This window comes from Rhipicephalus sanguineus, chromosome 4, assembly GCF_013339695.2.
Source record: "Rhipicephalus sanguineus isolate Rsan-2018 chromosome 4, BIME_Rsan_1.4, whole genome shotgun sequence".
NCBI classification, from domain to species: Eukaryota; Metazoa; Arthropoda; class Arachnida; order Ixodida; family Ixodidae; genus Rhipicephalus; species Rhipicephalus sanguineus.
The window spans coordinates 207,579,038-207,591,504 of record NC_051179.1 but is presented as its reverse complement, the minus strand read 5'-3'; the positions used below and the strand labels follow the sequence as shown (position 1 = coordinate 207,591,504).

The 12,467-nt window shown below is 49.2% G+C and overlaps 1 protein-coding gene across 1 annotated transcript; it reads left to right on the top strand.

The window, feature by feature from the left end:
- Window positions 1-224: 224 nt before the first annotated feature.
- LOC119392012 (neprilysin-1-like) lies at window positions 225-8,035 on the top strand. The gene is made up of 2 exons (XM_037659648.2): window positions 225-358; window positions 7,684-8,035. The coding sequence occupies exons 1-2, from the start codon at window positions 233-235 to the stop codon at window positions 8,032-8,034; spliced, it is 477 nt and encodes a 158-aa protein (XP_037515576.2). The 5' UTR covers window positions 225-232; the 3' UTR covers window position 8,035.
- Window positions 8,036-12,467: the final 4,432 nt, after the last annotated feature.

Below are 12,467 nucleotides of genomic sequence, written 5' to 3'. Positions count from 1 at the left end.
AAAGGATGTAAGAAAGGGCTTATTCGTGGTCAACGTGAAAGGCGCTGTCGACACTTGCGGTGTCAACATGCCTATTTATGAGGGTAAAAAAAAAGGCCGACGGGGTACACTGTAAATGCGGTAAAATGGGACAAGATTCGTCCTCTATCGTAGATGATGGTGTGTGTATGTGTTAGCAAATGACTTTTCCTTTCCTTTCTTATGCGTAACATAGGCTATCGGACACGAAATTATGCACGGGTTCGACGTCCAAGGGTTCGCCTACAATGAAGATAACGAAGCTCACAGCTGGGCAACGCCAGAGGCGATGCAGCACTACCTCAATGAAGCGCTCTGTTTGCGGGAATCGCACAAAAGGGTAAGAACGGGCTACAGCGCCTTGTTATAACGTGGCATATGACAGAGTGCAACAGCACCTGGAACAATGTCACTTATTCCCACCAATTATCACTATGATCAGATGGTCGCAAGCAGTGAACAAGAAAACAATAAAGCCGCTCCATAATGCTAAAGCCAATGTTTTCCCTCTCGTCTAAACATTGTTGCACGCTTCATATTTTACTGAAATATATAATAGTTTTTTAGCTACCTTCGCGTTGCTTTCTTCAGCAACCCCGATGTCGTTTCTTACAAATGTGGCCTAAAAGAACCAAATCCAGAAACCAAAACTGGGCTAAATTTCACAGAATTTGAAGGCGCGCCTATGTATTTTTCACTTCTAAAATAATTGTAATAAAAATGGCACAATTCCATCTTGTAACGCAAACTCAAAAAGGCAGTTTCGAATAAAAAATGAGCCAAATCCTACATCTGTTTCAATTAAACTGAGCCAGATCCATTAAACCAGCGCTGCGTCAATAATCTTGAGCAAAAAGAAACCAACGTGGCCGCATCCAATATGTTTCACTTGTGTCCTAGTTGCTTTGCTATCGTGCTTTGGTACTACAGTTAGTTTTTCTTGGGCGAGTTAGTACTTACTGAACGACATGAGGTTGTAGGACAAAACACGAATATAAAGAGTAAGAGGTTGACTTCCCTACTTCTTTTTGCCTCTGAGTGTTTCTTTAGAGTTTAGCGCTACGGTATCATGCCATTCTTTCGCTCCAAGACGGCATATTTGAAATAGAAGACAACGGAAATGAGGATACTAGGTACTGACCTTGAACAAGAAGAAGTGATGTGAAACGGCGCGGCATAAAATGAGCCACAAAGAAGATGAAAAAGCTGGAGCATTTTTTGAGGGCCTTGAATAGACGCCAAGAACAAGAAAACGCTGCTGACAATCCAGAATGGTGGGCCTGTTGCCTCGAAGGACCACTCGCTCTACAAATCTAGTCATCGCCATTACGCCCATGCAATTACGGACGGCAGCGACGGAAGCACAATGATGGTGTTAATTTTGTTACAGAATATTGGTGTATCATTCTAAAAAGACAGGGCGTGCAAACATGGACAAAATAAAGAAGTGACGACACCACAAACGCTGACTAACAACTCAAGAGACGCACAGCAGATGAGGAAGGGTGTTTTGTAATTATGCCGGACATTTTTTTCTGAGAAAAAGCATTAACAGCCATAAAAAAGAATTTTAGGATGGTAAAACATAAACCATTGGTAGTTAGACAACGTACTCTCGACCTTTTGTTAAGACATAATCGTGAGAGAATAGCTTGTAATGTCAAGAAGGCTAAGTCACTTACTGTAGAATTGTTTCTTTTTTCAGCGAAAACATATAACAACGAGATTCCGTTTCGAGCAATTATTTCTGAGAAAGGCACCTGGCAAGTCGATGTGTCTAGTTATTTGCAGAACTGCTTAACCACTTTGAGTTTTTCCGGCCCTTTTCGTACGCGTAATTCTTGGGCGCTAGTTCAGTTCCTCTCAGAGTAGAACCCCGGCGGTTGTGAAGTTTTTAGTATGGATATTGAAAACCTTTATTACTCTTGCCGCATGACGACTTGTTAAAATGTGTTAATGAATGTATTAACGAACAAGGGCACGAGACGGTTTTCACCGATAAATATGGTGTTTCTACGGGAGCTTTTTGAGAAATTATGTCCATGTATTTAAAGTCGACGCTGGTAGGTTGGAAGGAAGGCGTTTATGTGCAGAAATAAGAGATAGGTATTGGTTCGAATGTTGCTCCGGTTCTTAGTGATTTATACCTTAGCAAGGTTGAAAAACGTTTGTAGGCGCCTTAGGCATTAGGTATTCTATTATTAAGGTTTTTTCGTTATGTGGACGAGTACTTGATTTTTTGTACGGGTGAGGGCTTTGAAACCGTGGTAACCTCAGTGAGCGAAAAATTTGAAATGTACGAGGGCTGAACTTTACTAAAGAATTGCCTCAGGATAATGCAATACAACTTCTAGCCATTTGCTTAACGTTTCAGAAAAACCGCGTATGCTGGCAGTATTCTAGATATTCAAAACCACTGTTAAATTTTTCGTCAAGCCATTCGAAGGTTGCAAAGAACGGTATAGCCATGTCCTGCCTTAAGTCTGCCCTCACGAAGTCGTGTGAGCACAAAATGAGTGATAGCTTTAACGCACAAGTTACGCGTCTTCTATATGTAGGTTATCCTCCTGTGTCAATGGCCACTATCGCTGAACGTTTAAAGAAGTCCGTTATGTTAAGTCCAAGCATGGTTGCAGAAAACGATAGGAAGAAACGTGTCGCAGGTATACCGTACATTCATTGCGTGTCTCACAGGCTAAAGAAAGTAGGAAGTAGATACGGCGTTAATGTTGTTTTCACGGCTGCCAATAAGCTAGGTAAGATTTGTGCCGCTGTGTACAGGAAGAAAGAGCGAGTAAAAGACAAGAAGCGGACCGATAATTGTTTCGTAAAACACACCAACAAATTCACTGACTGCCGTACGAGTGTGGTGTATAAGGTCCCTTTCAGCTGCGGCCGCTTCTACGTAGGACAGACGGGCCGATGCATTAACCAGAGATTATTAGAACATACGAGATCGCTAACCGGAGGCTCACCATCTAATCTATCTTTACATTGTCGAGAGTTGAAGGTAAACATTAGACAGAAGTCTGTCTGGTTGGGTAAGTAAACTGAGATAACTGATATTTATTCTCCAACCAAAGTTACGAAGACACGTAAAAACCCGACGTTTCGGAACCAGCTCGGTTCCTTCCTCAGGGGGGACTGCGGCGGCTTGGCAGCGGCCTCTTTAAGGCACTCTCGCGGCGGTTAACGACCCCACGCATTACCGAGGAGCGCAGCTCATGCGCATACACCGGGGGGAGAGTTCCGAGTGAACGGTTGATATTTTGAGTGGTCCTCTGTATATGCCACGACTCCATTAGTAACCTCCTCCTCCACTTGGTTTCACTTTCGAGGATGGCGGTTCCGTTGAAGTCTATTCTGTGGTCAAACGTCTCTGCGTGCTCGGCGACGGCGCTGCGTTCTTTGTTGAGTTTACGGACGTCGTTGACATGTTGCCTAATCCGTTCGGGGAAGTTTTTGGTCTCGCCGATGTATGACGAGGGGCAGTCGGCACACGGTATTTTGTAAACGACGCCGGGCGCCCTGTCCTTTGTTGGTCCGTCTTTCGGGCGGGGAAGGAAGCGGCCCAGCGTGGATGAAGGCACGTGCGCGATGTGCACGCCTTCTTTTCTAAAAATCCGAGCCAACGCCTCGCTGGCTCCCTGGACGTATGGGACCGACACGCGTTTTGGAGAGCTGTTCGTCAATGCTGGCTGGCAGTCGCGTAACCTCTTTTTCTCCGCGCGGCGGGCGACGGATCGAATGAAATTTCTGGGATAACCGTTTTTTCTGAGGTCCGCAATTACGCGGGCCTCTTCTTTCCGGCGTTCCGTGTCAGTGGAACATATCTTTTTGGCTCTCTGAAGTAATGTGGACACAACGGAGGCCTTGTGGGTGGAGGGATGGGACGAATCGTATTGAAGGTATCGGCCGGTGTGCGTCGGCTTCCTGTAAACGGAGAACTCCAAGTCACTGCCCCTTCTTGCCACATGGACGTCGAGAAAGGGGAGGGTGCGGTCGCGTTCACACTCGACCGTGAACTGTATGGCTGGGTGAACGGAATTTAGGTGCAGTCTGAAGTTTTCAATTTCAGATGTCTTCACGACACAAAAGCAATCGTCCACGTAGCGAAGAAAGAGCTTGGGTCGCGGCGAGAAGGAGCCAAGTGCTTCCCTTTCTATATGTTCCATGGTCAGGTTTGCCATTGTGACGGAGATGGAGGCTCCCATTGCGGTTCCACTGTTTTGCCTGAAGATTGTTCCTTTGTAGGAAAAATACGTGCTGGACAGGCAGAATTCCAGTAGGCGGCAGAGTTCGTCAATAGTGAGTGGGGTCCTTTGACTCAAGCCATCGTCACCCTCAAGAGCAGCACGGGCACAGGATACAGATAAGGGTACCGGCACATTGGTGAACAAAGATACGACGTCGAACGAGACCAGGCTCTCGTCTTCGTCGATGCTCACCTGTGATGCTAGCTGCACGAAGTGGCTGGAGTCGCGGACATGAGTTGGGGTCTTCCGGGTGAGAGGGGCGATGATTCGGTGCAGGAAGCTTGAAAGGGCTCGGCGTGGAGAGGAAGTGAAGTCGACGATCGGTCGGAGGGGGGCGCCAGGCTTGTGAATTTTGGGTAGTCCGTAGAAACTCGGTGCGGAGCCGTTGCGGCAGATTAGACTTAGGTAGAGTGCTTTTAATTGTGGGTGGTGCTTGAAAATTTCGGAGAGTAGCTTGTTTAGCTGAGTCTGAGTTTGCTTCGTCGGATCCTTTTTTAGCTGCGTATATGCGTCACCCTCTAAAAGGGCCGAAATCTTCCGGTCATAGTCCCGGCTGTCCAACACCACCGTTGAGTTGCCCTTGTCAGCGGGGAGGATGACAATGCTCTGCTCTTGTCGGAGTTCCCGAAGGGCTTTGCTCTCTTCTGCGGTCAAGTTCTTTTTCCCTTGTGATGGCAATTTCGAAAGGATTCCAATTGATTTTAGTCTAATTTCTTCTCTGGCGCTTGGCCTCACACTCTGGACGGCTTCCTCTACAGCCGCGACGACTTTCGATAAAGGGGGCATCGTTGACACGTTATACCCGCGTCCCTTTGCCAGAACAGAAGTTTCCCGATTAGTGAGTGGGCGGGATGACAAATTGGTGACAAACCTGGGATTTTGGTTGCCTTGGGGCGAACCCCGGTCCAACAGGTGAGAAAGTTTCCTATCCTGCGCGGTCCGATGCCTGTCTGCAGACGACGCCGCCACGGAGTCCGCGAATGCGTCGATCGGAGGCATCAATCCAGGGATTCGGTGCTGAAGTTTACGCTTGGCGAAGAACAGGTCTAATTCCTTTTTCCGTAGAGAGGCGTTGATTTCGTGCAGGCGGGCGTTGACCAGCCGTTGTTCTGCTCTCATGACGATTTCCATACCTTCGGGGGTCGAGACAGGGCGTTTCAGGCGTAGGCTTTGAGGGACGACTTTCCTATCTTTGCATGTGCGATTGAAGTCCAGATGAGTTTTGAAGACTGATATTCCCTCCTTGATGCGTATGTAGCGCTTGACTAGCTGCATGGTATCGCGGCCGAAGTCCTGGCTGATTGAATTGAAGGTAAACATTAGACAGAAGTCTGTCTGGTTGGGTAAGTAAACTGAGATAACTGATATTTATTCTCCAACCAAAGTTACGAAGACACGTAAAAACCCGACGTTTCGGAACCAGCTCGGTTCCTTCCTCAGGGGGGACTGCGGCGGCTTGGCAGAGGCCTCTTTAAGGCACTCTCGCGGCGGTTAACGACCCCACGCATTACCGAGGAGCGTAGCCCATGCGCATACACCGGGGGGAGAGTTCCGAGTGAACGGTTGATATTTTGAGTGGTCCTCTGTATATGCCACGACTCCATTAGTAACCTCCTCCTCCACTTGGTTTCACTTTCGAGGATGGCGGTTCCGTTGAAGTCTATTCTGTGGTCAAACGTCTCTGCGTGCTCGGCGACGGCGCTGCGTTCTTTGTTGAGTTTACGGACGTCGTTGACGTGTTGCCTAATCCGTTCGGGGAAGTTTTTGGTCTCGCCGGTGTATGACGAGGGGCAGTCGGCACACGGTATTTTGTAAACGACGCCGGGCGCCCTGTCCTTTGTTGGTCGGTCTTTCGGGCGGGGAAGGAAGCGGCCCAGCGTGGATGAAGGCACGTGCGCGATGTGCACGCCTTCTTTTCTAAAAATCCGAGCCAACGCCTCGCTGGCTCCCTGGACGTATGTGTAAGTGTAAGTGCACGCCAAAATTCGATGAATGCGCAGTGTTGGACCAGCATAGAAATGAAGAAACGCGCCTGATGATTGAAGCATAGCATATCGAGAATAGTGGCAGCACATGCGTGAGCCAACCGTCGATTAACTTTCACGTATAGACCACCACGCGTGCCGGATTGATAGGTTCGCCTATTTCATGAACATGCGCAGATAAGTTTTCGTGCCTTCTTTCTTTTCCGCCGTTGTGCATCTCTTTTCTTGTTGTCGGCGTTTGTGGTGCCGTGACTTCTTTCTTGTGTCCTTGTTTGCACGCCCTGTCTTTTTCGAATTATTACTTACCAACAAGCTCAGATCTCTGTTATTCGAAGCTATACTTATATATCATTCATTCGCGGTGATTTAGACTTCTTTTACGAGCTAATTCAAGACGAAATGAAATGTTTCACTCTATAAGACCCAAATCAAAATTTTGTTCCTGAATAGTAACGATAGTGGGCTATATATATTTTAGCCGCAATATAGATTTGAGGTATTTTGGTGACATGAGCACACTGGCAGAAATTGTTGGAGCATGCCCGACCATATTTTCAGTAGCAAGAAACTACGTTTTTCTCGGTTTCAGTTAAAGTGGACTTGGCTCTTTTAGAATTAAAACACCACAAATCTCAAATCCATAGAAACAATGAGAACCCTATATATAGACGACAGGACCTATAGCCAAATTTTTCTGACCTAACCGGAATACAAGCTTACAGAAGCATATCCCAAACAGAAACGAATGGCAGGAAATGGTTCAAACGCACCAGGTGACACCTCAATCAAGATGTTTAGAACGCTATCAAAATATAACTTTACTTCGGCAGACCCACGTACCCTGCTTGATTACCAAGGCAGTTTGTAATACGACACTCACAGCAGATGATGTCCGTAGGCCGAAAGCAGTTGGAACCTTGGGTTAGGTGCTTGCAATTCAGAACTGGGCCACGGTGCTGAGTTTCTTTTCAAAGGACTCCGAGCGATGGCCGTCTTAGTTTCAACCTTGTAAAGAACAGCCTCCTATAGCGAACGACACGTTTCTCTTTTTTTCTTTGTCTTTTCTTTTCTTCTTCCTTTTAAAGTACTTCGTGCACATTTTGTCATTTCTTTTGTGCAAGCCGGCGTGTTTTCAAAGCGCCGACGGAGTGTTGACTTCTCACCATTCAATCCAACGCGAGTGCAGATAAGTAGTCTAAGAAACACTTCCTCAATGACAATGCTATACGCATTGACTGTCGCAATCATCGTTAGATGCGCCTATGTTGTGTGTCGGCGGCTGTGTTATGTGAACCATTGTTGGCCCGTGTTTCTTAGATTTCGCACTGCTGTTCTGAGGATCACATACAACCAACTAGTCCTGCAGTACCACCTAAGCATCGCTAAATGGTTTAAGCTGTGCACATTTAACTCCCGCATTGCAGGCACAGCTGCACATCGAACCGCAGTCCCGGCAGGATATGCTCAACGACACAGCCGACTCGGAGAACCTAGCCGACCTCGGTGGGACTTTGATGGCGTTCAGTGCCTTTGACACGCTCGCGCCGTCGCAGCGCGACGTCGTGCTGCCGGCTGTCAATTTGACCGCTCGACAGCTGTTCTTCGTCTTCCAGTGCGCCAAGTGGTGCTACTACGGCGGCAGCAAGAGCGGTCGGCACGCCAGCGGCAGGTACCGCTGCGAGGTGCCGGCCATGAATATGGACGAGTTTTCCGAGGCGTTTCGCTGCAAGTCGGGCGATCGAATGTACCCCGTGAATAAATGCGCATTATGGTGATATTACCGAAACACTGCCAGGATGCTGTCGAAAGACAAGATGAAAAACTCACAGGATCCCCCATGCATTCACCAAAGACGACTCAAAGGCGAAAGCTATCCGATGTTGCTATTTTACTGTGCACGCGATTAACTAATTAACTCTAACTCTCTGTAATGTCACTTTCACTAGCAAACGATCACTAACCCATTGCTCACTTAGTTTACTATGTCGTATAATTAACTTTCATGAATTAACATTGGAAAATTATTTCAGCTAGTTAACCCACTAAATTTCTTTGATTAAGTAATCAAAGCAATGCTTTCACTCGCTTTTGTATAGCTTTCGCATCAGGAAGCCGAGTGACGCGAACGCCGCTTCTTTTTATACTCTCCAAGTGGCCAGCTCCGCTCCGCGAAAGCGTTTCATGACACATGCTGCACGAGGAGATCATCTTTTCTTCTTCTTTATTGCCTCGGCTCCGAGCTTTCACAATGACGAAGTGGGATTCTTTTCATTAAGGTGTAAACCTTCTGTTTCTCACGAGACGTAAAAATGACCTACGGCGCCTACACGAACGGTACCAAAAGTCACATTATCATCAATGACGTCGTCATGCCTCAAAAATCCCTGTAGTTTGTGACGTCGTCGTGACGTCGCACAATGCGTATCTACATGACTTCACAAGATGACGTCAATAATTAAATAGCTTCGTCAAAGGTGGGCCGATACCGGAGGCAATGCAACACCACGTCATGTGCAGAAAGCTCCAGGGGGTGGGAGGGAGGAGCGACAGGATCGAATGAGAACGCCAAGGTAATTTAAAGGGGTCATCAACGACTTTTCCTAGAAATTATCGAATGACTTCAGTATCGGACTTTATTGCCTGTCAAATGGATTACCGCAAAAATTTCTCGAATTCGTCATCATCGAGCGGAGCTGCAGGGGTTTGTCGCGCGCACTGTAAGGACCCTGCAACACTTTTCCAAGTAATGATGGAATGGCTTCATTAAAGAAGTTTATTGCCTCACGAATCGACTGCCGCAAATTTTTTTAGAATTCTCCAAGTAGGAGCGGAGTTACAGGGATTTGTCGCGCGTTTTAAGCGCTTTCTCCCTTTGAAACAGTGAGCCTAAGCAGGAGGGGAAGGGGCGGGGGATGACATGTTAGCAAGATGATGCGTCCGTTCGTCAGTGGGCGTCATCACCTTGAGCACTTTCTCTTTTTTTTCGAATGCGTGGCTTACATTCAATGTGACCGCGAGCGTGGGCACGTGGCGGCATCCCGCGGCGGCCGCGGTAAGTATGCAGCTCACGATGCTCAAATCAGCCAATGGCTGTGGAGTATTGTGTATAAAGTGCGGCCATTTGGGTGTATGGCATAATTTGTCGAGAGAAAAGCGACCGCTTTTAAGGCGAAAGCCTCTAATGTTTCATACTCGCGGCTTCCGTCCGTGTCGTGGAACGGTGCCAGTTGTGGCCTCTCCCCCCTACTCTCTCTCTCAGCAATCACGTGATGACACAGGAGCGCACGCGGCAACGCTCCTTCGTCAGTCGTCTCGTTGCAGCAGTCGAGTTAGCCGGATGGCTTCCAAGCGGCCCGGTGATGATTCCACAGCAAGCAGTTCGGAGAAGCGCCCCAAGAATGTGGATTCCCCCTATACCATGGCATAGTCAGTCGAATGACTACAGGCTTTCGCCGAGCACACTTTGGAATATACAAAGTGTCCCTGAATTTTTTCTAGCTGACTTTGAGAATTCATTCTAAATTGCAGGCACCGTGCTGCGCTATTTTATTTGGCTCACGTGTTCTCAGGAGCCTCGACTACCGATCGGCAGCGTTTTCGGACCATGCTGAAAAAGTGTTGCAGGGCCCCTTTAAGCGCTTCCTCTCCTCTTGTAGCGACTAGTGCGCTGGAAGCTACACAGGGAGCGATGGCACGGGGAAAAGAAGACACGTCAGCGCACGTCATTATCTTGAGGGCACGTGATGACACGCGATCGCTCTTTCCCGTGCGCGATTCCTGTGCGCGAGTATGACTCACTGTATATATTGTGAAGAGGTTTATTGGTCGTTGAAAGACGTAATGGTCGTCAGCGGCAAGCGAGCGAGAAGAAGCGTCCAGAGGCACAGCGGCGATCCGAAACACGAGCCGAGCGAGCCGAGCGTTGGCGATGCTGCTGGATGAAGGCGCATCTTCTTCTTCACAATCGCCCCCGCTGAAAAAGGAGCCATCCTGGCGACCTAAGAAGTTTCAGGTAGAGGCTCATGGTACGGCTTGAGGCGGGAAACATGGACGATGTCACGTCCACGCCGGCGCATGTCATCCGATCGAGAAACTGGCTCGATAAGAAAATTAACTGGAGAGGTTTTCTCCAAGATGGTGTAAGGGCCCTCGTACCTTGGAACGAGCTTCGAGGAGAGTCCCGGAGTCTGGTATGGGACAGAGAGTCATACGAGAGACCCTGGGTCATAGCTAGGGTCTGGAAGTGAAGTGCTGCGGTTTTCTTTCTGTCGCTGCTGCTCTTGCGAGGTAAACGTGCGGGCGAGCTGGCGGCACTCTTCGGCTTGTCGAGCAGCTTCGGAGACAGGTGGACACTCGGAAGCATCAGGACGGTAGGGAAGTAGGGTGTCAATAGTATGTGAAGGCTCGCGTCCGTAAAGGAGAAAGAAAGGCGAAAATCCGGTAGTTGTTTGTATCGCGGTGTTGTATGCGAATGTTACATAAGGGAGAACACGGTCCCAGTTGGTATGGTCAGATGCGACGTACATCGAGAGCATATCACCCAGGGTGCGGTTAAACCGTTCCGTGAGCCCGTTAGTCTGCGGGTGGTATGCTGTGGTTGTCCGATGAATGACGTGGCATTCCGAGAGCAGAGCTTCGACGACCTCGTAGAGAAAAGCGCGGCCTCTGTCACTAAGGAGCTCTCGAGGGGCGCCATGTCGAAGGATAAAGTGACGTAAAATGAAAGAGGCGACATCCCGAGCGGTAGCGCTAGGCAAAGCGGCAGTTTCGGCGTAGCGTGTCAGGTGGTCGACAGCCACGATAATCCACCGGTTGCCATCTGCGGTCATTGGAAGGGGACCGTAGAGGTCAACGCCGACGCGATCAAATGGCTTGGCAGGGCATGGAAGCGGCTGCAATGCGCCGGTCGCACGTAAAGGTGTCGATTTGCGTCGTTGGCAGTCAGGACAGCACTGCACGAATTTCCGCACAAAATTGTACATGCCGCGCCAGTAATAGCGATGGCGAAGGCGCTCGTATGTCTTGAACACCCCGGCATGGCCACATTGCGGATCGTCGTGAAGAGAGGCGCATACTTGTGATCGCAAGCTGCGTGGAATGACCAGTAGCCATCGGCGGCCATCGGCAGCGTAGTTGCGGCGATGAAGCAGTTGATCGCGGATGGTGAAATGGGAAGCTTGACGACGGAGGGATCGAGATACAGGAATGGTGGATGTTCCACATAGATAATCAAGAAGAGAAGCGATCCACGGGTCACGACGTTGTTCGGTGGCAATGGAGTCGAGATCGAGAGATGACAAGGGGTGGACGCATGTGGTTGCGCACGCTGGATCTGGCGGTAAAGGTGAGCGGGAGAGGGCGTCAGCGTCAGAGTGTTTGCGTCCGCAGCGGTATACGACGCGAATGTCGTACTCCTGGATGCGAAGTGCCCATCGCGCTAGGCGGCCAGAAGGGTCCTTCAACGTGGCGAGCCAGCAAAGCGCGTGGTGATCGGTTACTAGATCGAACGGGCGGCCGTATAAATACGGCCGGAACTTTCCAAGCGCCCACACCAGAGCCAAACACTCTTTTTCAGTCACGCTCTAATTCGTTTCGGCTTTCGTCAGCGTGCGACTAGCGTAGGCGACGACGTATTCGGAATAGCCGGGCTTTCGTTGAGCGAGGACAGCGCCAAGCCCGACCCCGCTGGCGTCTGTGTGTACTTCGGTAGGAGCCGTCGGATCGAAGTGACGAAGAATAGGTGGGGAAGTGAGCAGGCGGCGCAGTGTAGCGAAGGCTACGTCACATGCAGAGGACCAGGAGGAGAGGTTCACGTCGCCGCGAAGAAGCTGGGTTAACGGTGACATGATGGACGCAAAATTGCGAACAAAGCGCCGGAAATAGGAGCATAGACCTACAAAACTTCGAAGTTCCTTCATGGTCGTGGGCTTAGGGAATTCCGCGACTGCACGAAGTTTTGCAGGGTCAGGTAATACGCCCTGTTTGGACACGATGTGGCCTAAGATGACGAGCTCCCGGGCAGCGAAGCGGCATTTCTTGAGGTTAAGCTGAAGGCCAGCGTTCGTCAGACAAGTCAAAACGTGCCTGAGGCGACAGAGGTGTGTAGGGAAATTATGGGAGAAAACCACGACATCGTCGAGGTAACACAGGCACATAGACCACTTTAGACCACGTAGTGTATTATCCATAAGTCGTTCAAACGTAGCAG

Coding starts and splice junctions, on each gene's coding strand:
- LOC119392012 (XM_037659648.2), top strand. CDS start 233: ATGCACGGGTTCGACGTCCAAGGGTTCGCCTACAATGAAGATAACGAA. Junction 359..7,683: donor TGCGGGAATCGCACAAAAGG/GTAAGAACGGGC, acceptor CCCGCATTGCAG/GCACAGCTGCACATCGAACC.